At 45.6% G+C, this 25,927-nt stretch overlaps 1 protein-coding gene across 2 annotated transcripts in view; it reads right to left on the reverse strand.

Annotated features, from left to right (window-relative positions):
- The window catches only part of LOC311145532 (runt-related transcription factor 3-like), a 75,932-nt gene extending 66,655 nt beyond the window's left edge, over positions 1 to 9,277 (reverse strand). For both annotated transcript variants that reach the window (XM_084181798.1, XM_084181797.1), the window contains exon 1: positions 9,210 to 9,277. In XM_084181798.1, coding sequence (XP_084037924.1) covers positions 9,210 to 9,267 — 58 coding nt within the window. In that variant the 5' untranslated portion in view covers positions 9,268 to 9,277. The remainder of the gene's footprint in view (positions 1 to 9,209) is intronic.
- Between the last annotated feature and the right edge of the window lie 16,650 nt (positions 9,278 to 25,927).

Raw genomic sequence — 25,927 nt, forward strand, 5'->3', positions numbered from 1 at the left:
AGGACACTGTTCAGAGGAGCTAGCCAACGACACAGCTAAAACAATCACTTCAAACTGAAGCTGAAGACAACAAATATGCTGCATTTCATGCTACATTTGATCTGTTTTTCTATTAACATTTCTTTGTATACACTACCAGTCAAAAGTTTGGACACACCTATTCATTCAAGGGTTTTTCTTTATTTTTTAAAACGATTTTTTACATTGTAGAATAATAGTGAAGACATCAAAACTATGAAAGAACACATATGGAATCATGTAGTAACCAAAAAAGTGTTAAACAAATGAAAATATATTTTATATTTGAGATTCTTCAAATAGCCACCCTTTGCCTTGATGACAGCTTTGCACACTCTTGTTATTCTCTCAACCAGCTTCATGAGGTAGTCACCTGGAATGCATTTCAATTAACAGGTGTGCCTTCTTAAAAGTTAATTTGTGGAATTTATTTCTGTCTTAATGTGTTTGAGCCAATCAGTTTTGTTGTGACAAGGTAGGGGGGGGGGGGGGGGGTATACAGAAGATAGCCCTACTTGGTAAAAGACCAAGTCCCTATTATGGCAAGAACAGCTCAAATAAGCAAAGAGAAACGACAGTCCATCATTACTTTAAGACATGTAGGTCAGTCAATACGGAAAATGTCAAGAACTTTGAAAGTTTCTTCAAGTGCAGTCGCAAATACCATCAAGCACTATGATGAAACTGGCTCTCATGAGGACCGCCACAGGAATGGAAGACCAAGAGTTACCTCTGCTGCAGAGGATAAGTTCATCAGAGGTACCAGCCTCAGAAATTGCAGCCCAAATAAATGCTTCACCGAGTTCAAGCAACAGACACATCTCAACATCAGCTGTTCAGAGGGGACTATGTGAATCAGGCCTTCATGGCCGAATTGCTGCAAAGAAACCACTACTAAAGGACACCAATAAGAAGAAGAGACCTGCTTGGGCCAAGAAACACGAGCAATGAACATTAGACCGGTGGAAATGTGTCCTTTGGTCTGGAGTCCAAATTTGAGACAGACAGCAAACATTTGTACAAACCCCCATTGTTGCTACCAAATGTTAGGCTAGAAGCAAGGGGAAATAATGTTTAGATGGCCTTTACAGTGGAGATCAAGTTAATGAATTGACTGGCTTGGCTGATGGGACAGTGGATGAGCAGGGATTTCTCAGATGGAACAGAAAACAAGATTCCCATTTTTGCGTCATCGGCTTACCTGTGCTAAATTGAATTTTTAGTATGGCTTAGAATGCGTCTCAACCAATCACAGTGCTTGTTTTGACTAACCCATTGTAGAATGGCCATTTCACTATTGAGTTTCAGTATACAAGCATTGTTGTTCATTTTTAACTACCTATTTGACAAAACACTGTGCCTCGCCATGGTATCTAAATGCTATACAAGTAGAAATTCCCCAAATCCTGTGACTGGTAAAGCTGAATGACCTGTAAAATACATTATGACCACCAACACTCAATTGACTGGCATTTGCTTGAAGACCTTAATATAAAAGCCAAATCCCTTATATCTGCCAAATATAGACTTAAAGTACTGTACATTAAAGAGGGTTCAATTCACAGAGGACAGTTTCACTGTGACTAATATGGTGTCCAAATAGCCAACTAGTAAGAATTCCCATTTCTGAAATGTTCATCTCTTTAAATAACTTCTTTACATTTTGGGGCAGGTTGTCACATCCCTAAATCGTGTGTTTTATTGCACCAAAGACAATTAACTAAACGTAAACAACTTGAGATATTTCTTTGAAAAACAGAGAAAGAAATAAAAGGAAAACAATTTCATAGCCTGCAGCTTCTATATCCTATCATTATCTGCATTTTTCCTCCACCGTAATTAACTTTTTTTTTTATTGCTTTTGGGAAGAGGGATGGGCTGTGGATGTTTTGAGCATGATTAAATATTTTTTGTAATGAAGGAAAAAGAGGCATCAGTTTTAACGTTCATTTTGACCTGTTTTTGTTTTTGCTGTTGAATTGCTCCATGTCTCCACATTCAAAGCCAGATGTGTCATACTGTATATAGGCAACTGAAATAAACTGTATGTGAAAATAAAACTAGTTGTCATACACTATGCTAAATGGGATGATTCTTCTTTATGTTGTGGCTACAGATAGGATGGTTTTCAAAACATCTGTTTAACTGTATTACTAAGCATGCAGGGAGGGGTCATGCCTTCTGAAAATCAACAACATGCTGTAGAAGTTTCAAATTCAGGTCATATGGACTCCAATGTTTGTCTAGTTTTGGGTTTTTTTGTTCACAAGGTAGCTTGACAAACTATATATCATTAATTTATATTCAAGAAGTTTCTTAATTTTCACTCTTTAATTTCCTGTAAATTAGTTGTTGGTTATGACCTAATATCACCTTCATTAGCCCAACACTCCTAACTAGAGACTTGTTTGTGAAATGTTGAAATCATAGTTAATTACATGGTAATAAACACTTAATGACGTGGCAATTAAGACTTCATAGCACATATATCATCTTCCTGTAACTTAATTATTGCCACACTTAGGTCACCATGCCATAATCACTGGTGGTATTAGACTGTTGCTTGTCCCTAAATGTCAGCTGCCTCATTGTATGAAACAAGCTGTGGCTTAGGGCATATGTTATACAACTGCATAGTAAGTGACATAAAACATTACGAGCCTGGGTTTGTTCATAAGTCAATTGTCTCTCAGACAAAAGGGATGAGGTCATTAAGAGCATGATAGTAACAATGTGGATTTAACCAACACCACCATAAAGGCCTAATGAAATATTATCAGCTCATAAGAGTAGGTAATTAAGCGTAAAGAAATGACTCGTCGGAATATTGGAGCCATATACAGTAGATGGTAGACTTATGAAAATCAAACAGAAAATTATATTTTGATCATTTCCATCTCATTATCCAGTTATCCACATATTGTAATCGTCTGAATACTTTCCTGCCTGCATGCTAGTGTTCTTGTTCCAATATTTATTTTCCACATTGAAGGGTCCCAGTTAAAATAACTTTTCTAGACGTTATAAATTGTGCTGACATCCCAGTGCATTGTATCATGACAGACTTGGACATTTGTGTCTCTCACCATACCAATTATTTCATTCTGCCGCTCCGTAATTATTATGTAAGGGTATAATACATATTTTCTTATTTTTGTTCGTCTGAGGGTGTTGTGGTAATGTATTTAGCATACATTCACAGAGTTCAGTCTCCTCAGAACTGCCATACACAATCAGAGAGCTGCTCTTAACGTGCAGGCTAACTCTGGATGAACTGTACTAAAGGGGCTGAGACGCCACACACAGTTTTCTTCATTCTTCATCCAGTCTGTCACAATGGCCTACTGGCCCAGAACCAGCATCAGATCATATTCACAATACACACCAGCCATGCCATGCTATGCAAAGTCTATCTTTAGTTTGTTTTCAAGATTCATTTCAGAAACATGTTGGTCACCCATCCAGTGACGTTTGTTGGAAATAGAAGTTGTTCGCCTTTCCAAAATACTTATTTGTCCAAACAAAATTTGAACCGAAAGACCAACAGCCTGCACTCTTAGAAAATAAACTGCTATCTAGAACCTAAAAAGGTTCTTCAGCTGTCCACATAGGATAACACTTTGAATAACCCTATTTGGTTCCAGGTAGAACCCTTTTGGGTTCCATGTAGAACCCTTTCCACAGAGGGTTCTACATTGAACCCAAAAGGGTTTTACCTGGAGCCAAAAAAGGTTATCCTACGGGGACAGCCGAACAACCCTTTTGGAACCCTTTTTTCTAAGAGTGTACAGTAAATATCCACATTATCAGACTGGAGACAAACTAGCCCTTGTGGTTGCCGGTCGACCACCAGAAAATGTTATTTACTACAACACAACTTTAACCTTGACCAATGTTATATAGAGTTTAGCATGCTCAGTCAAACAATTTAGGGGAGATGGGGTTTGGGGATTGATTGACCACATAATCAGCAAATGTGTCCTCCCTTCCTCTACCTGGAAGCCATCTTGTTGGCGACCCCTGAAGGTATTTCCCATCAATGGGTGTTGACAGACGGTGAAAACGACGAGACAGTCCAAAAAGTAAAAAAGTACCTCAAACGTTTACAGCACTAATCAAGTCCAGAGCGTTGCTCCCATCCAATATGCCCTCAGAGTTTTATAAATAGATATTATACTCGGCTAAATTGGAGACAGGATTCCGCTACTCGGTGGCCGTTGTGAGTTTTTTATTATTTGCCTAGCTTTTTGAGTATTGAAACTCTTAATATCTGGTTACAGATTTCAGCTCACTCAGCCAATCTCCATGTTTTGGCATTGAAGGCCTGACGATCAGCAGAAAGGCTTTGACTGGCTTCCAATTAAGTATATTATTAATTTAGGAGGGAGGAAAAAACACACCACATGTCTAAGTGATTAATAAATTCCCTAGGGGCCATTCTTCCTCACTGCAGATTTCTACACTTTTGATAGTAAGCTACTGTCTAGTAACTTATGACACTGCCACAATAACATTGTTGTTATGTTTTTTTTCGGGACATTTTGGCATTAAAGATCTGATCCTTTCGTTAAATTCATCTTGAGGCTTATCCGTAATGTTAGAGATTTAATTTGAGGGTTTTACCCAAAGTTTCTGTTTCTCACACAATTCTAACAGTCATGACTCCTTCAGCATTTCATTTCCGAGTTGTAGAACTAACCAGACCACCTCCCAGAATCCACCAAAACAACCTCACTACTACTGTGGCGAAGCATTGTACGTTTCTCACACAGAAACAAACTTTCATTCATACAGTACAACAAGCCAAACATATAAAACCATTCCCACCCTAATAAACTGAGGCCTTTTTTCTTACACAAAGGAACTCGCTCCCATGAGCGTTACACTCTAAATGTCCTCCTGTCTAAAGGGCCTGCTGGGAAAACAAGCTTCCCTTCCAACTAGGAGGAAAATCAGTCAGGGAACCAAGCCAGGGATATGACCCAGTGCCCATGCCCAATCAGACTCACTGTAAACCAGGTACATCACCTGGCTCAAACACTGAATACAGCCAAAGTGGAAGGTTTGTAACCCAATAAAAGTGTATAAAATGTTCTCCACATAAAGTAAGTGTGGGCTTTTCTTTCCTCGTATTGACTAAATTGCCAGAATTTGGGATACCAAGCTGTTAATTTTAGTTCTGTGAGTATTTAGCATACCTCAAATGGTTATATCTCCAGTAATGGTTGGATTGTGTGTGTGTCTGGATAATAGGTCTGTTGTGAGAGAGGAGCAGGTGTAACCTCATTGTGGTTATTATCGGGGAATGACAGGAGCTCTGTTAGTCTGTATCAGATTAGCGCCTTTAGAGAGCCTCTACATCTCACACACTTACACTCAGCCATAGTGTACTAACTGACATAGTATTATAAATACCGTGAGAGCTTCAGTGTCCCTCTCTCACCTCTCTTCGCTCTTTTCTCTCTATTTTCTCTCCCCCTTCTCTGTGCTACAAGAGTGAGGTTTTTGAGGTGAAGCACATTCTTTTCTCACACAAAGCGCATCAGATGATGCACATCACATGCTCACATGTGTTCACTTCTCAGCGTGAGATATGCTGCTGCTTAATGTGATGGAACTAAGAATATCATTCTATAACTGCAAATGGACAGGGTTTCTGTGCGTGCTTTTATTTATATATTCAGATCATTTCTGAACACATATTAATCAAAGGGTAGGCTATACAGTATCTCTCTTGAGTTGCTAATCATTAGAGATAGATCTTGAAACAATTATGAAGAACCTTAGATGTTGACAATTTTCTGAACTAGTCAAGCTAGAAAATGTATGACTTCTGAAATGATTTATACATCCACATTTCCATTTAGGACTCATGTATCATAGGATTAAAGTCAAGACTTGAAAGCATACAGTCATCCACAAACATTAAGCAGTCTCCTTGATTACAGTTTGATTTAAATCGAAAAAAAAAAGAAGATCTTGGCCAAATTGCTACGCCTGTGTAATGCAAGTTGTTAAACTAACCGCCAGAGTATTTTGCTTACATGAGGTAGTCTTTATTTGAAATGCTTTCAAATTGAACTGGAGGATTTAATGACTTTTGGCCTTTGTTCTGTTACAGTTTGGTTTCATTTTCTCAGCTGAACGAATTGTAAAAGGATATTGCATATTCACTAATGATTTCCAATGGCGATTACAGCTTTAAACACTCTCTTTTTTTCCAGCCTATCTTTTGCATGCACATCAGTTTTCCCTGCTCGCTACAGTGATACTGCTGAAAAACTAAATCAAGCATCCGAAGCGCATTACATAAAAACCCCACTAAGTATGAGATCTGATCCCAAGTCAGTCCTTATTCAGACATTAGAGAGTAACATGTTAAATAAGGCCGTAATACTTGAAAGGAGAATAATCAACCAACAACGATAACCTCACGCTCACGACTGCATGATAATAAACAATGAAGAGATGAGAGGGATGCAGAAAGAGAGGATGAATAAAAGAGAGAGAAAGATATAGTGATCCAGAGAGAGAGAGAAATATATAGTGAAGCAGAGAGAGAGAGGAGTGAGGAGAGAGAGAGAGAAAGATATAGTAAAGCAGAGAGAGAGAGGAGTAAGGAGAGAGAGAGAGAAATATATAGTGCAGAGATGCGGCTTTGTCAAGAGGAAACTATAAATGACTGAGTATCTGTCTGAGCTGTGAGAACACTGAAACACCATCCTCTGTCAAACACCATCCTCTGTCACTCTGCGCACTGTACTGTGGTTCCAGTAGGGATATCAGAGGCTTGTTCTCATATGAGCGGCAGATGGGAGTGTGTGTGTGATCGTGTGTGTAGAGGGGGAACCGGGGCTCCAGAGATTTTAAGATATATTCTGCAAACAATTAGGAGCTGGTAGTACTTCTCCTGTGTCTGTCTCTAATTAACACAACAACCAGGCCTCAATCAAGGGGAGATTTCTTGTGCCATTTTTTGATGTAGCAGAAACAGTGGGAACCAATCTCCCAGACCTCCTCAGATTAATGGCTCAGTGACTCTCACAGCGACGTGCTCTCGTTAAAATGGCATGTTGGGGACTTTTTAGATTGATAGCAAAATAATAAAAATCTAATTTTCAAGCAGCTAGAAAGAGAGGAAACTATGTAATACTTACACCCTATGTATTTATTTGGACAGTGAAGCTAAAACTTTTAATTTGGCTCTATACTCCAGCATTTTGGATTGGTGAGCAAATGTTTTATGTGAGGCCACAGTACAGAATGTCACCGTTTATTTGAGGGTATTTGTTTTATCGTTTAGAAATGAAAGCACTTTATGTATCTAGTCCCCCCATTTGAAAGTGTCATGAGTATTTTGACAAATTCACTTATAGTGTATTAAATGTAGTCAAAGTTTAGTATTTGGTCCCATCCTAGCATGCAATGACTTCCTCAAGCTTGTGACTCTACAAAATTGTTGGATGCATTTTCAGTTTGTTTTGGTTGTGTTTCGGTTTATCTTGTGCCCAATAGAAATGAATGGGAAATAATGTATTGGGTCATTTTGGAGTCACTTTTATTGTAAATAAGAATATAATATGTTTCTGAATACTTCTACATTAATGTCAATGCTACCATGATTATGGATAATCATGAATGAATCGTGAATAGTGATGAGTGAGAAAGTTACAGATGCATAAATATCAAAATAATCCGAAACACAACTAAAACAAACTGCAAATGCATCCAACAAGTTTAGAGTCACAAGCTTTATGTAGACTTTGCGTGCTAGGAATATGTGACCAAATACTAAACTTCTGACTAAATTGAATACACTATAAGTGAATTTGTCCAAATACTCATGACACCTTCAAATGGAGAGAGTAGATACATAAAGTGCATTCTAAATGGTAAAACAGATTTGTATGGAAACATCCTCAAATAAAATGTGACATTCTGTACTGTTGCCTCATATAAAACATTTGATCTGAAATCCAAAATGCTGGATCATAGAGCCAAATTAAAATAAATACGTAAGGGAGTGTATGTTCTGGTTGTCACAGCAGAATATCTGACTTTTCTAAATCTAACTGTTGAAACTGTTTGAATTAACTGTGCAAGGTGTTGGCTGAGGGTCTCTCGCAACAACACTAACTTAAAAACAGAATTTAATCTTCTATCACTTCATGTAACCTAATTTTACTACATTATTATCAAATAATCGTATAATTTATTGTTTTATTCTTTTAGCTGAACAATTCTCTCTTAACTTGAAGTCAAGGTAGGCTTTACTTCCAAGTAAGGGCCGCTGGATTGAGGTAACCATGGAAACAAATGGCTCCTTCATTAAGAGCAGTCTTCAGCATGAGTGTAATGCACTCACCTCACCACACAGGCGAAGAGTACCTCCTGTAAGTAGTGTAGGAGACCGACCAATGTTTTTTCTCTTTCTGTTTTATTGTATTGCTGTGTTCCAGTAAAGGCCGGTCAGATGGAGCCTTCCTTCCTCTTATTCTCCCAGTGAGCTAGAAAACCTCCCTCTTGATGCCTGTGGTAAGAAGCCCATTATGGGTGTGCTCCATCAAGACTACATAAAACACAGCACTGAGGCCCAAAGCTGTAAGGACCCTATCACTAACAGCCTCAGCTACTGTATGGATCCATTCCTCCTTTCACCCCATTTAATAGGAACGTTAAGGACCCATTCCTCCTCTCACCCCATTTAATAGGAGCGTTAAGGACATTCAGTGTGTGTGGTAGAAGGCTACCAGAGAGGGTCTACTCAAACACCAAAACAAAGTTTCACTTTTAGAAGTGTTGCTGTCCCTTTTGTTTTGGAAGTAAACACACACGCACGCACACACACACACACACACACACACACACACACACACACACACACACACACACACACACACACACACACACACACACACACACACACACACACACACACACACACACACACACACACACACACACACACACACACACACACACACACACACACACACACACACACACACACACACACACACACCCTCACACTCCTTCTGCTGCCAAACAGACGAGGCCACACATTTTAAACAACTGGGAACGAGGGGACTGCCAGAGCCGCCAATATCCTTCTCTCTCTGACACCTCAAGCCACAGACGTGACAGAGAAGAGAGAGAGAGAGAGAGAATAGAGGGGAGGAGAGAGTGCTTACCTCTCAGTAGAGTGGGGCCGTAGTTGCCGAAGGAGTCAAAGATGCTGTTAGAAGCCATGTCCTCGTGCCTGAAGTGGTGCCAGAGTCGTCGCCAGCCCTCTCTACAGTTGATAATGACCAACCTTGGAGAGAAATGGGGTTGAAAGAGAGAATGAAAGAGTGAGAGAGAGGAGAGCAAGAGAGGACAGATCCTGGCACTCAGAGCCCGTTTGCAACCAAGAATTTGGGGTTTGTGACTACCGCAGGAATCCCTAGCCACAAGCCTGCAAAGAGAGCAGCATATGTTTGCAGCACCAGGGGTATAAGACATTAAGAAAGAGAGAGAGGGAGAGAGAATGATAGGGTGAGAGGGAGTGAAAGAGAGAGAGAGAGAGAGAGAGAGAGAGAATGATAGGCTGGGAGAGTCAGGGAGAGTGTGGCTACACTGAGGTGCAGTGGTACCATCCCTCTCCAGGACTCTGGCCTTCCAGTGGACTCACCGTTGCTGTATCGGATCTGAACGTCCTGTTAGCGGCCTGGGGTAGGGTGGCAGGGAGATGTGGTGCTGTGGTGGTCCGGTCCGTCAGTGGGCAGGGGCTCTGAGGTTACCTAGGTTCTCTCTCTCTGTCAGGAGACGTGGTGTCCCACGGTGGTGGCCTGACTGGAGCGTCAGTGTTTGCTAGAGCCGGGCTAAAGCCACAGCTCTCTCTGTATCCTCGCCATCCTCCAGCTCCCCTCCTTGAGTGGTGGAGCCCGCGTCACATGTCACGTGAGGTCACAGGTCCTCTCCTCCCCTCCTCTCTCTCTTATTTTTGTTCTTACTCTGTGTAAATAATTTTTTTCCTCTTTGCTTTTACTTTCCACAGCTCTATCCTTCCCTCTCTCTTTTCTCTCTGTCTTTTGATTTGTCAAAGATTCGCCAAGTATAGAATTTTCTATTTTCTTTTAAGTTCAAACCAGGCAGCGGACTACGACACTCTATCAGAGAGTGCCGAAACCCAATGTGAACAACCGGAAAAACATTAAACACACATTAAGAGAAACAGAAATAAGAAGACTGATAGAGAGGCAGAGAGCATAAGAGAGAGAGACAGAGAGAGAGAGAGAGAGAGAGAGAGAGAGAGAGAGAGAGAGAGAGAGAGAGAGAGAGCGAGAGGCAGAGAGAGAGAGAGTAGACTGTGGGGAGTAGAGTGGGGTTTGCTGCCGCAAGCAGAGAGGAAACAAGCAGAGCAAAGCAGAGAGGGTTCTGTCTCTGAGCGCTTTCAGAGAGAGACTGTGTGTTTCTGTGTATGTGTCTGACTCACTGCACATCTGTGTTTGTAAGAACTGGTGGTTTTGGGCCTACATAACCAACCCTCCACCCCCACTTACCACTTGATAGTATCCTAATCTTAGCCTCATTAGAAGAGGCAGTGCCAGCACTTTAGCCTTGCTCTCTCCTCTCCTCTCCTCTCCTCTCCTCTCCTCTCCTCTCCTCTCCTCTCCTCTCCTCTCCTCTCCTCTCCTCTCCTCTCCTCTCCTCTCCTCTCCTATGCTCTGTTGTCCACTCTGGTATTACTATTTCTCTCTCACACACACTGTCCTACTTTCTGTCACACAAAACAATTATTTAGGGACATTTATTTCAGGCCTGTAATACAGGACAAAGGAACAATACACAAGTTTATTAAATATTTAGAAAATATATCAACATAGATCCACTACTACATAACTTACTAAAAAGCATTATGATTTTGAGCAAAACCTGAATTTACTTGAGGCCCATTTGGCAGAGTTTTCCCCCCTCAAATATCTAAACCGGACTTAACCTAATTGTGGTTTTGACACTTTCAGAAAACTCATATTCTGGGCAGGGCTCTAAAAAGAGAAGCCTGTAGAGCCCTGTACATATGTTAATTTGTCATTTCTAATAAAAAAATGTAGAAATTCAGGATGCAAACCAGACAGACAGACAAATACACTCTTAGAAAAAAAGGTGCTATCTAGAACCTAAAGGGGTTCTTCGGTTGTCCCCATACTGTAGGAGAACCTTTTGAAGAACCCTTTTTGGTTCCAGGTAGAACCCAACATGGAACCCAGAAGCGTTCTACCTGGAACCAAAAAGGGTCCTACCTGAAACCAAAAAGGTTCTCCTATAGGGAAAGCTGAAGAACCATTTTGGAACCCTTTTATCTAAGAGTGTAGACAGACAGACAGACAGACAGAAACAAAGGTAGGCAGAGACACAGACATTGCCCTCTGAGGTACTAGACACTGCATGTGCGAGTCATACTGTAGGTGGGTGAGCGTTAGCCAGCCAAGCTGCCCAAACTTCCCCTCTCTCCTCTCTCTCTCTCCCAGTCACACTAACCATGTCTGGCCTCGGGACAACACGACCCACAACCACTGTCTGGACAGTCATGTGACCTATGGTTACCTTCGGCAACCTGTGTGTGTGTGTGTGTGTGTGCGTGCACTTGTATCTGTATATGCTACTTGTGAGTTTTATGCATTTGTGAATATTGTTGTGTATGATTGAGCAAATCTATGATCCATATACACATGTTTATATAGGTGTAGCACGTGCTCATGTGCTAATTGATGGACAGGGCTGTATGCTCAACGTTCTTGTCTGTGTGTGTCTGTGTGCCTCAGAGCCCATACTGGCCTGTAAATTAGCAGTTGCAGTTGGTTAGGCGGCAACGCAGGGACGGGAAAATAACACAGCGTCAGGGAGTGTGACCGAAGGCTGAGGTCACAACGAGTCCCAGAGCTTTTATCAGTCCATCTCCTCGGCCACTACAGGCCTCTGACATAATCTCACACAAAACACAGCATCCTTTTCACACCTCTGCAGCCCGCACTTGGCCAGGCAACCAGGAGATTACAGCTCTCAGTGTAACTATGATATAGTGTACCAAAGAGCATGGATAAGACATGCAGGCCTGAATTTGGACAAGTTTGACATGTTATGTGAAGAGATTGACATGTACAGATGTCAGCTCTAGTGAAGAGTCTTTCTGAGTTGAATATCCAGCCCAGAAAACAGAGTCGTACTGTCACTCCCAGCATACAGTCAAGCCTGATCCACTCTCCGCTACTCTCCTCCTCTACTCTCCTCCACTACTCTCCTCCTCTACACTCCTCCTCTACTCTACTCCTCTACTCTACTCCTCTACTCTCCTCAACTACTCTCCTCCACTAGTCTCCTCCACTACCTTCCTCCTGTACTCTACTGTCCTCCAATACTCTCCTGCTCTACTCTACTCTCCTCCACTACTCTCCTCCAATACTTTCCTCCACTACCATCCTCCTGTACTCTACTCTCCTCCATTAACCTCCTCCTGTACTCTACTCTGGTCCTCTACTCTCTTCCACAACTCTCCTCCACCACTCTCCTCCTCTACTCTCATCAATTACTCTCCCCCTCTACTGTCCTCCATTACTGTCCAACTCTACTCTCATCCTCTACTACACTCTCCTCCGCTACTCTCCTCCACTACTCTCCTCTCCTCTACTCTCCTCCTCTATTCCTCTACTCTACTCTACTCGACTCTTCTCCTCCACTACTCTCCTCCACTACTCTCCTATTCTACTCTCCTCCTCTAGTCTCCTCCACTATTCTATTCCTCTACTCTCCTACTCTACTATCCTCATCTACTCTCCTCCACTACTCTCCTCATCTACTGTCCTTCTCTACTCTCCCCCTCTACCCTCCTCCTGTTAACTCCTCTACTCTACTCTACTGCTCTACTCTGCTCCTCTAATCTCCTCCTCTACTCTCCTCCACTAGTCTACTCCACTACCCTCCTCCTGTACTCTACTGTCCTCCAATACTCTCCTGCTCTACTCTACTCCTCTACTCTCCTCCACTACTCTCCTCCAATACTTTCCTCCACTACCATCCTCCTGTACTCTACTCTCCTCCATTAACCTCCTCCTGTACTCTACTCTGGTCCTCTACTCTCTTCCACAACTCTCCTCCTCTACTCTCATCAATTACTCTCCCCCTCTACTGTCCTCCATTACTGTCCACCTCTACTCTCATCCTCTACTACACTCTCCTCCGTTACTCTCCTCCACTACTCTCCTCTCCTCTACTCTCCTCCTCTACTCTACTCTACTCTACTCTTCTCCTCCACTACTCTCCTATTCTACTCTCCTCCTCTAGTCTCCTCCACTATTCTATTCCTCTACTCTCCTACTCTACTATCCTCCTTTACTCTCCTCAACTATTCTCCTCTTCTCTGCTCCTCTACTTTCCTCCACTACTCTCCTCTACTCTCCTCATCTACTCTCCTCCACTACCCTACTCTCCTCCACTACTCTCATCCATTACTGTCCTCCACTACACTCCTCCCTTACTCCTCTACTCCACTCTCCTCCACTACTCTCCTCTACTCTCCCCCTCTACCCTCCTCCTGTTATCTCCTCTACTCTACTCTACTGCTCTACTCTTGTCCTCTACCCTCCTCCTCTACTCCCCTCCTCTACTCTCCTCTCTACTCTCCTCTTCTATTCTCCTCTATTCTACTCCTCTACTCTCCTCCTTTACTCTCCTATACTAATCTCCTCCTCTACTCTCATCCTCTACTCTCATCCACTACGCTTGTTCACTACTCTCCTCCTCTAATCTCCTCCACTACTCTCCTCCTCTACTCTCCCCCACTACTCTACTCCTCTACTCTCATCCTCTACTCTACTACTCTGCTCTCCACCTTTACTCTCATATACTACTCTCCTACTCTACTCTTCTACTCTAATCTCCTCCTCTACTCACCTTAACTACATTCTTTCTCTTCTCTCCTCCTCTACTCTCCTCCTCTAATCTCCTCCACTACTTTCCTCCTCTTGTCACAATCGTTTACGAACGAGAAGGACCAAGGCGCAGCGTGATAAGCATACATGTTTATTTAAACGAATAAACTCACGACAAAACAACAAACGAAACGTGAAGTCCAAGGTAGCACACAAACATACCATAACTGGAACAAGATCCCACAACTAACAGGTGCCAAAAATGCTGCCTAAGTATGATCCCCAATCAGAGACAACGAGCAACAGCTGCCTCTGATTGGGAACCACACAGGCCAACATAGATCTATACATACTAGATCTAACCATAGACAATAAACATAGCACAACACGACACAGAAAATACACACCCTGACTCAACAAATACGAGTCCTAGAGTCAGGGCGTGACAGTACCCCCCCCCCCAAAGGTGCGGACTCCGACCGCGCCACATAAACATAACAGGGTAGGGGCCAGGTGGGCATTCCGCCTCGGAGGCGGATCCGGCTCCGGGCGTGACCACCACTTACTCTCCACCTCCCTGTTGCGCCCCTGGTCTGGTCTGGACCTCGGCGCGCTGCTTCCCCTCTCCTTCCTCCCACGACGTACCAAGCCCTGTCTGGACCCTGGTGTGGGAGACCCCGAACCTGGAGAGGGGCTGACGTCTGGGTCTGGACTGGAACCGCTGACTGGAGCTGGACCCGACGACGGTGGATCGAACTGCTCTGGCTCCAGAGTGGAGCCGCTGACCGGAGCTGGATCAGGCACCGGTGGAGCGGACTGCTCTGGCTCCGGAGTGGATCCGCTGACCGGAGTTGGACCAGACCCCGGTGGAGCGGATTGCTCTGGCTCCGGAGTGGAGCAGCTGACAGGCACGGGCCATGCCGAACTGGACACACGCACCACTGCTTTGGTGCGGGGAGCTGGAACGGGCCGTGCCGGACTAGACACACGCACCACTGGCTTGGTGCGAGAGGAGGAACGGGCCGTACCGGACTGGCGACGCGCACCATTGACTTGGTGCGAGGGACAGGAACAGGCCGTGCTCTACTCTCCTACACTACTCTCCTCCTGTGCTCTACTCTCCTCCATTACTCTCCTCCTGTGCTCTACTCTCGTCCTCTACTCTCGTCCTCTACTCTCCTTCACTACGCTCCTCCACTGCTATCCTCCACTACTCTCCTCCAGTACTCTAAGCTCTTCCACTACTCTCCTCAACCACTCTACTCCTCTGCTCTCCTCCTCTACTCTCCTCCTACACTCTACTCTAGTCCTCTACTCTTTTTTTTTTTATTTCTTTTTTTTATTCACCTTTATTTAACCAGGTAAGCCAGTTGAGAACAAGTTCTAATTTACAACTGCGACCTGGCCAAGATAAAGCACTATTCTACTCCTCTATTCTCCTCCACTACTCTACTCTTCTACTCTCCTCTCCTCCTCTACTCTCCTCCACTGCTCTCCTCCTCTACTCTCCCCCGTCTACTGTCCTACTCTACTCACCTCCTCTTCTCTCCTCCTGTTCTCTCCTCTCTTCTCCTCCTCCACTCTCCTATAATCTCCTCCTCTACTCTCGTCCTCTACACTCCTCCTGTACTCTACTCATCTACTCTCCTCCTGTACTCTACTCTCCTCCAGTACTCTACTCTCGTCCTCTACTCTCTTCCACAACTCTCCTCCACCACTCTCCTCCTCTACTCTCATCAATTACTTTCCCCCTCTACTGTCCTCCATTACTGTCCAACTCTACACTCATCCTCTACTACACTTTCCTCCACTCTACTCTCCTCTAATCTCCTCCTATCTCCTCCACAACCTTCCTCCCCTAATCTCCTCCTCTACTCTCATCCTTTCCTCTCCCCATCTACTGTCCTCCATTACTGTCCAACTCTACACTCATCCTCTACTACACTCTCCTCCTCTACTCTCCTCTCCTGCTCTATTCCACTCTACTCTCCTCTAATCTCCTCCTCTACTCTCCTCTAATCTCCTCTAATCTCCTCCACAACCTTCCTCCCCTAATCTCCTCCTCTACTCTCATCCTTTACTCTCCCCATCTACTGTCCTCCATTACTGTCCTCCTCTACTCCCCTCCTCTACTCTCCCCTCCTCCACTACCCTCCTCCTGTACTCTACTCTCCTCCAATACTCTCCTGCTCTACTCATCTACTCTCCTCCACTACTCTACTCTCGTCATCTACTCTCTTCCACTACTCTCCTCCTCTACTCTCATCAATTACTTTCCCCCTCTACTGTCCTCCATTACTGTCCAACTCTACTCTCATCCTCTACTACACTCTCCTCCTCTACTGCTCTATTCCTCTAATCTACTCTACTCTCCTCTACAACCTTCCTCTACAACCTTCCTCCCCTACTCTCATCATCTACTGTCCTCCATTACTTTCCTCCACTACTCTACTCTCCTGCTCTACTCTACTCAACTACCTTCCTCCTGTATTCTACTCTCCTCCATTAACCTCCTCCTGTACTCTACTCTCGTCCTCTATTCTCTTCCACTACTCTCCTCCTCTACTCTAATCAATTACTTTCCCCTTCTACTGTCCACCTCTACTCTCATCCTCTACTACACTCTCCTCCTATACACTCTCCTCCTCTACCCTCCTCTCCTCTCCTCCTCCACTACTACTCTCCTATTCTACTCCTCTAGTCTCCTCCACTATTCTATTCCTCTACTCTCCTATCCTCCTCTACTCTCCTCCACTATTTTCCTCTTCTCTCCTCCTCTGCTATCCTCCACTCTCCTCTTCTACTCTCCTCCACTGTCCCGCTCTACTGTCCTTCTCTACTCTCCCCCTCTACTCTCCTCATCTACTCTCCTCTAATCTTCTCCTCTACTGTCCTACTATACTCTCCTCTACTCTCCTCCACTGTCCCCCTCTACTGTACTCCTCTAATCTTCTCCTCTACTGTCCTACTATACTCTCCTCTACTCTCCCCTTCTACCCTCCTCCTGTTTTCTCCTCTACTGCTCTACTCCTCTACTCTCCTACACTACTCTCCTCCTGTGCTCTACTCTCCTCCATTACTCTCCTCCTGTGCTCTACTCTCGTCCTCTACTCTCGTCCTCTACTCTCCTTCACTACGCTCCTCCACTGCTATCCTCCACTACTCTCCTCCAGTACTCTTCCACTACTCTCCTCAACCACTCTACTCCTCTGCTCTCCTCCTCTACTCTCCTCCTACACTCTACTCTAGTCCTCTACTCTTTTTTTTTATTTTTATTTTTTTTATTCACCTTTATTTAACCAGGTAAGCCAGTTGAGAACAAGTTCTCATTTACAACTGCGACCTGGCCAAGATAAAGCACTATTCTACTCCTCTATTCTCCTCCACTACTCTACTCTTCTACTCTCCTCTCCTCCTCTACTCTCCTCCACTGCTCTCCTCCTCTACTCTCCCCCGTCTACTGTCCTACTCTACTCACCTCCTCTTCTCTCCTCCTGTTCTCTCCTCTCTTCTCCTCCTCCACTCTCCTATAATCTCCTCCTCTACTCTCGTCCTCTACACTCCTCCTGTACTCTACTCATCTACTCTCCTCCTGTACTCTACTCTCCTCCAGTACTCTACTCTCGTCCTCTACTCTCTTCCACAACTCTCCTCCACCACTCTCCTCCTCTACTCTCATCAATTACTTTCCCCCTCTACTGTCCTCCATTACTGTCCAACTCTACACTCATCCTCTACTACACTTTCCTCCACTCTACTCTCCTCTAATCTCCTCCTATCTCCTCCACAACCTTCCTCCCCTAATCTCCTCCTCTACTCTCATCCTTTCCTCTCCCCATCTACTGTCCTCCATTACTGTCCAACTCTACACTCATCCTCTACTACACTCTCCTCCTCTACTCTCCTCTCCTGCTCTATTCCACTCTACTCTCCTCTAATCTCCTCCTCTACTCTCCTCTAATCTCCTCTAATCTCCTCCACAACCTTCCTCCCCTAATCTCCTCCTCTACTCTCATCCTTTACTCTCCCCATCTACTGTCCTCCATTACTGTCCTCCTCTACTCCCCTCCTCTACTCTCCCCTCCTCCACTACCCTCCTCCTGTACTCTCATCCTTTACGCTCTCCCTCCACTCTCCTCCGTTACAGTACTCTTCTACTCTCCTTCTCTACTCTCCTCCTACACTCTCCTCTTCTCTTCTACTCTCCTCCTACACTTTCCTCTTCTCTTCTCTCCTCTACTCTGATCCTCTACTCTGCTCCTCTAATCTCCTCTACTCTCCACTACTCTACACCACTACCCTACACTCCTCCACTACTCTCCTCCACTACTCTCCTCCTCTACTCTCCTCCTCTGCTCTCCTCCTCTACTCTCCTCCACTACTCTCCTCCTCTACTCTCCTCCTTTACTCACCTCCACTACTGTCCTCATCTACTCTCCTCCTCTACTCCTCTACTCTACTCATCTCCTCTACTCTATTCTACTCCTCTACTCTAATCTCGTCCTCTACTCTCTTCCACTACTCTCCTAAACTACTCTCCTCCATTACTCTCCTCCTGTACTCTATTCTCCTCCACTACTCTCCTCCACTACTCTCCTCATCTACTCTCCTCCTCTGCTCTCCTCCTCTACTCTCCTCCTCTACTCTCCTTCACTACGATCCTCCACTACTCTCCTCCTCTAATCTACTCTCCTCTACTACTCTCCTCCACTACTCCCCTCCACTACTCTCCACCTGTACTCTACTCTACTCTCCTCCACTACTCTCCTCCACTACTTTACTCCTCTACTCTCCTCCTCTGTAATCCTCCTCTACTCTCCTCATCTACTCTCTTCCACTACTCTCATCCACTACACTTTCTCTTCTCTCCTCCTCTCCTCTCCTCTACTCACCTCCACTACTCTCCTCCTCTACTCTCCTCCTTTACTCACCTCCACTACTGTCCTCATCTACACTCCTCCTCTACTCTACTCTACTCCTCTACTCTAATCTACTCCTCTACTCTAATCTTGTCCTCTACTCTCTTTTACAACTCTCCTCAACTACACTCCTCCTCTACTCTCATCCTTTACTCTCCCCATCTACTCTCCTCCACTACTGTCCTCATCTACTTTCCTCCTCTACCCTCCTCCATTACTCTCCTCCTCTACTCTCATCAATTACTCTCCCCATCTTCTGTCCTCCATACTCCTCTATTCTATTCTCCTCCTCTACTCTACTCTTCTCCCCTACTCTCCTCTACTCTCCTCCACTACTCTCCTCCTCTACTCTCCTCCTCTGCTCTCCTCCTCTACTCTCCTCCTCTACTCTCCTTCACTACGATCCTCCACTACTCTCCTCCTCTAATCTACTCTCCTCTACTACTCTCCTCCACTACTCCCCTCCACTACTCTCCACCTGTACTCTCCTCATCTGTTATCCTCCTTTACTCTCCTCCAGTACTCTCCTCCTCTACTCTCCTCCTTTACTCACCTCCACTACTGTCCTCATCTACACTCCTCCTCTACTCTACTCTACTCCTCTACTCTAATCTACTCCTCTACTCTAATCTCGTCCTCTACTCTCTTTTACTACTCTCCTCAACTACACTCCTCCTCTACTCTCATCCTTTACACTCCCCATCTACTCTCCTCCACTACTGTCCTCATCTACTTTCCTCCTCTACCCTCCTCCATTACTCTCCTCCTCTACTCTCATCAATTACTCTCCCCATCTTCTGTCCTCCATTCCTGTCCTCCTGTACTCTCCTCCTCCACTGCTGTATTCTATTCTCCTCCTCTACTCTACTCTTCTCCCCTACTCTCCTCTCCTCCTCTACTCTCCTCCTATTCTCTCCTCCTCTACTCTCCTGCTCCATCACTCTCCTCCTGTACTCTACTCTCCTCCACTACTATCCTACTCTACTCTCCCGCTCTACTCTCTCCACTGCTCTCCTCCTCTACGCTCCAACTCTACACTCCTCCTCTACTCTTCTCCACTTCTCTCCTCCTCTACTCTGCTCCTCTACTCTCATTCACTACTCTCCTCCTCTACTCTCCTCCATTATGGTCCTCCCATACTCTCCTCCACTTCTCTCCTCTACTCTCCTCCACTACTCTCCTCCTCTATTCTCCTCCTCTACACTCCTCCTTTACTCTGTTCTAATCTCCTCCTCTACTCTGTTCTACTCTCCTCCTCTACTCTGTTCTACTCTCCTCCTCTACTCTCCTCCACTACTCTCCTCCACTACTCTCCTCCTCTACTCTCCTCCTCTACTCTCCTCCTTTACTCTCCTCCTTTACTCTCCCCCTCTACTCTCCTCCATTACTGTCCTCCTCTATTCTCCTCCTCTACTCCTCTACTCTACCCCTCTACTCTCCACCATTACCAGTCCTCCTCACGTCCTCCTCCTCTCACCTCTACTCCTATCCACCACTCCTCGCTGTACTTTACCTCCTCTACTCTCGCACTTTACTCTCTTAGCCTCCTCCTCTACTCCTCTACCTCCTACACACTTCTCTTCTCTTTCTCTTCTCTCCTCCATATCTCTCCTCCTCTACCACTCCACCTCTACTCTCCTCCATTACTCTCCTCCTCTACTCTACTCCACTACTCTCCTATTCTACTCTCCTCCTCTACTGCTGCTCTCTTCCTCTACACTCCCCCTCTACTCTTTTATTATACTCTCCTCCTCTGCTCTCCCCCTCTACTCTCCCCCTATACTCTCCTCCTCTACTGTCCTACTCTACTCTCCTCCACTACTCTCCTCCTCTACTATCTTCTACCCTCCTCAACTTCTCTCCTCCACCACTCTCCTCCTCTACTCTCATCAATTACTTTCCCCCTCTACTGTCCTCCATTACTGTCCAACTCTACACTCATCCTCTACTACACTTTCCTCCACTCTACTCTCCTCTAATCTCCTCCTATCTCCTCCACAACCTTCCTCCCCTAATCTCCTCCTCTACTCTCATCCTTTCCTCTCCCCATCTACTGTCCTCCATTACTGTCCAACTCTACACTCATCCTCTACTACACTCTCCTCCTCTACTCTCCTCTCCTGCTCTATTCCACTCTACTCTCCTCTAATCTCCTCCTCTACTCTCCTCTAATCTCCTCTAATCTCCTCCACAACCTTCCTCCCCTAATCTCCTCCTCTACTCTCATCCTTTACTCTCCCCATCTACTGTCCTCCATTACTGTCCTCCTCTACTCCCCTCCTCTACTCTCCCCTCCTCCACTACCCTCCTCCTGTACTCTCATCCTTTACGCTCTCCCTCCACTCTCCTCCGTTACAGTACTCTTCTACTCTCCTTCTCTACTCTCCTCCTACACTCTCCTCTTCTCTTCTACTCTCCTCCTACACTTTCCTCTTCTCTTCTCTCCTCTACTCTGATCCTCTACTCTGCTCCTCTAATCTCCTCTACTCTCCACTACTCTACACCACTACCCTACACTCCTCCACTACTCTCCTCCACTACTCTCCTCCTCTACTCTCCTCCTCTGCTCTCCTCCTCTACTCTCCTCCACTACTCTCCTCCTCTACTCTCCTCCTTTACTCACCTCCACTACTGTCCTCATCTACTCTCCTCCTCTACTCCTCTACTCTACTCATCTCCTCTACTCTATTCTACTCCTCTACTCTAATCTCGTCCTCTACTCTCTTCCACTACTCTCCTAAACTACTCTCCTCCATTACTCTCCTCCTGTACTCTATTCTCCTCCACTACTCTCCTCCACTACTCTCCTCATCTACTCTCCTCCTCTGCTCTCCTCCTCTACTCTCCTCCTCTACTCTCCTTCACTACGATCCTCCACTACTCTCCTCCTCTAATCTACTCTCCTCTACTACTCTCCTCCACTACTCCCCTCCACTACTCTCCACCTGTACTCTACTCTACTCTCCTCCACTACTCTCCTCCACTACTTTACTCCTCTACTCTCCTCCTCTGTAATCCTCCTCTACTCTCCTCATCTACTCTCTTCCACTACTCTCATCCACTACACTTTCTCTTCTCTCCTCCTCTCCTCTCCTCTACTCACCTCCACTACTCTCCTCCTCTACTCTCCTCCTTTACTCACCTCCACTACTGTCCTCATCTACACTCCTCCTCTACTCTACTCTACTCCTCTACTCTAATCTACTCCTCTACTCTAATCTTGTCCTCTACTCTCTTTTACAACTCTCCTCAACTACACTCCTCCTCTACTCTCATCCTTTACTCTCCCCATCTACTCTCCTCCACTACTGTCCTCATCTACTTTCCTCCTCTACCCTCCTCCATTACTCTCCTCCTCTACTCTCATCAATTACTCTCCCCATCTTCTGTCCTCCATACTCCTCTATTCTATTCTCCTCCTCTACTCTACTCTTCTCCCCTACTCTCCTCTACTCTCCTCCACTACTCTCCTCCTCTACTCTCCTCCTCTGCTCTCCTCCTCTACTCTCCTCCTCTACTCTCCTTCACTACGATCCTCCACTACTCTCCTCCTCTAATCTACTCTCCTCTACTACTCTCCTCCACTACTCCCCTCCACTACTCTCCACCTGTACTCTCCTCATCTGTTATCCTCCTTTACTCTCCTCCAGTACTCTCCTCCTCTACTCTCCTCCTTTACTCACCTCCACTACTGTCCTCATCTACACTCCTCCTCTACTCTACTCTACTCCTCTACTCTAATCTACTCCTCTACTCTAATCTCGTCCTCTACTCTCTTTTACTACTCTCCTCAACTACACTCCTCCTCTACTCTCATCCTTTACACTCCCCATCTACTCTCCTCCACTACTGTCCTCATCTACTTTCCTCCTCTACCCTCCTCCATTACTCTCCTCCTCTACTCTCATCAATTACTCTCCCCATCTTCTGTCCTCCATTCCTGTCCTCCTGTACTCTCCTCCTCCACTGCTGTATTCTATTCTCCTCCTCTACTCTACTCTTCTCCCCTACTCTCCTCTCCTCCTCTACTCTCCTCCTATTCTCTCCTCCTCTACTCTCCTGCTCCATCACTCTCCTCCTGTACTCTACTCTCCTCCACTACTATCCTACTCTACTCTCCCGCTCTACTCTCTCCACTGCTCTCCTCCTCTACGCTCCAACTCTACACTCCTCCTCTACTCTTCTCCACTTCTCTCCTCCTCTACTCTGCTCCTCTACTCTCATTCACTACTCTCCTCCTCTACTCTCCTCCATTATGGTCCTCCCATACTCTCCTCCACTTCTCTCCTCTACTCTCCTCCACTACTCTCCTCCTCTATTCTCCTCCTCTACACTCCTCCTTTACTCTGTTCTAATCTCCTCCTCTACTCTGTTCTACTCTCCTCCTCTACTCTGTTCTACTCTCCTCCTCTACTCTCCTCCACTACTCTCCTCCACTACTCTCCTCCTCTACTCTCCTCCTCTACTCTCCTCCTTTACTCTCCTCCTTTACTCTCCCCCTCTACTCTCCTCCATTACTGTCCTCCTCTATTCTCCTCCTCTACTCCTCTACTCTACTATCCACCACTACTCTGCTGTACTTTCCTCCTCTACTCTCGAACTTTACTCTCTTAGCCTCCTCCTCTACTCCTCTACTCTCCTTCTCTACTCTCCTCAACTACTCTCGTTGTCCACTCTCCTCTCCTCTTTTACTCTCCTCCTACACACTTCTCTTCTCTTCTCTTCTCTCCTCCATATCTCTCCTCCTCTACACTCCTCCTCTACTCTCCTCCATTACTCTCCTCCTCTACTCTACTCCACTACTCTCCTATTCTACTCTCCTCCTCTACTGCTGCTCTCTTCCTCTACACTCCCCCTCTACTCTTTTATTATACTCTCCTCCTCTGCTCTCCCCCTCTACTCTCCCCCTATACTCTCCTCCTCTACTGTCCTACTCTACTCTCCTCCACTACTCTCCTCCTCTACTATCTTCTACCCTCCTCAACTTCTCTCCTCCAATACTTTCCTCATCTACTTTCCTCCACTACTCCTCCTCTACTCCCCTCCTCTACTGTCCTACTCTACTCTCCTCCTCTTCCCTCCTCCTGTTCTCTCCTCTACTTTAATCCTCTACTCTGCTCTTCTAATATTCTCCTTTACTCTCTTCTTCGATTCTCCTCCACCACTCTCCTCCTCTACTCTCCTCTTTTACTCTCCTCTTCTCCTTTGCTCTACTGTCCTCCATTGCTCTCCTCCTCTACTCTCCTCCACTACTCTCCTCTACTCTCCTCCTCTTCTCTCCTCCTTTACTCTCCTCTACTCTCCTTGTCTACTATCTTCTACTCTCCTCAACTACTCTCTTCCACTACTCTCCTCCTCTACTCTCCTCCTCCACTCTCCTCCTCTAATCTCCTCCTCTACTCTCCTCCTCTACTCTCCTCCATTACTGTCCTCTTCTACTCCTCTACTCCTCTACTCTGCTACACTACTCTCCTCTCCTCTCCTCCTCTTTTCTCAAACACTATTCTCTTCTCCTCCTCCTCTACTCCTCTACTCTCCTTCTCTACTGTCCTCCACTACTCTCCTCCTCCACTCTCCTGTCCTCTTCTACACTCCACCTAAAGTCTCCTCTTGTCATGTCTCCTCTACTCTGATCCTCTACTCTACTCCTTTACTCTCTTCTACTTTCCTCTACTCTCCACTCTCTTCCTCGATTCTCCTCCACTACTCTCCTCCACCACTTTCCTCATCTACTTTCCTCCACTACTCTCCTCCTCTACTCTCCTCCTTTACTTTCCTCTTCTCCTTTGCTCTACTGTCCTCCATTGCTCTCCTCCTCTACTCTCCTCCTCTCCTCTCCTCTACTCTCCTCCTCTTCTCTCCTCCTTTACTCTCCTCTAGTGGAGAGTAGTGGATGAAAGTAGAGGAGGAGAGTAGATGAGGATGTAGTGGAGGTGAGTAAAGAAGGAGAGTAGAGGAGGAGAGCAGTGGAGGAGAGCAGAGGAGGAAAGTAGAGGAGGAGAGTAGTGGAGGAGAGCAGTTGAGGAGAGTAGAAGATAGCAGACAAGGAGAGTACACTCCTCCTCTTCTCTTCTTCTATACTATCCTCTTCTACTCTCCTCCTCTGCTTTTGTCTACTCTCCTCTACTCTCCTTCACTAATCTCCTCTTCTCTCCTCCTCTACTCTCCTCCACCACTCTCATCCTCTACTCTCCACCACTACTCTCCTCTACTCTCCTCCTCTTCTCTCCTCCTTTACTCTCCTCTACTCTCATTGTCTACTATCTTCTACTCTCCTCAACTGCTCTCTTCCACTACTCTCCTCCTCTACTCTCCTCCTCTACTCTCCTCCTCTAATCTCCTCCTTTACTCTCCTCTACTCTCATCCTTTACTCTCCCCCTCTACTCTCCTCCATTACTGTCCTCTTCTACTCCTCTACTCCTCTACTCTCCTACGCTACTCTCCTCTCCACTTCTTTTCTCAAACACTATTCTATTCTCCTCCTCCTCTACTCCTCTACTCTCCTTCTCTACTCTCCTCCACTACTCTCCTCCTCCACTCTCCTGTCCTCTTCTACACTCTACCTAAAGTCTCCTCTTCTCATCCCTCCTCTACTCTGATCCTCTACTCTACTCCTTTACTCTCCTCTACTCTCCACCACTCTTCTCCTCTACTCTCCTCCTCTGCTCTCCTCCTCTGCTCTCCTCCACTGCTCTCCTCCTCTACTCTCCTTCTTTACTCACCTCCACTATCGTCCTCATCTACTCTCCTCCTCTACTCTCCTCCTCTACTCTCCTCATCTACTCTCCTCCACTACTCTCCTCCACTACTTTCCTCATCTACTTTCCTCCACTACTCTCCTCCTCTACTCTCCTCCTTTACTTTCCTCTTCTCCTTTGCTCTACTGTCCTCCATTGCTCTCCTCCTCTACTCTCCTCCTCTACTCTCCTCTACTCTCCTCCTCTTCTCTCCTCCTTTAGTCTCCTCTACTCTCCTTGTCTACTATCTTCTACTCTCCTCAACTGCTCTCCTCCACTACTCTCCTCCTCTACTCTCCTCCTCTGCTCTCCTCCACTGCTCTCCTCCTCTACTCTCCTTCTTTA

This window comes from Coregonus lavaretus (assembly GCF_964263955.1).
Source record: "Coregonus lavaretus genome assembly, chromosome: 18".
In the NCBI taxonomy this organism is placed as follows: domain Eukaryota; kingdom Metazoa; phylum Chordata; class Actinopteri; order Salmoniformes; family Salmonidae; genus Coregonus; species Coregonus lavaretus.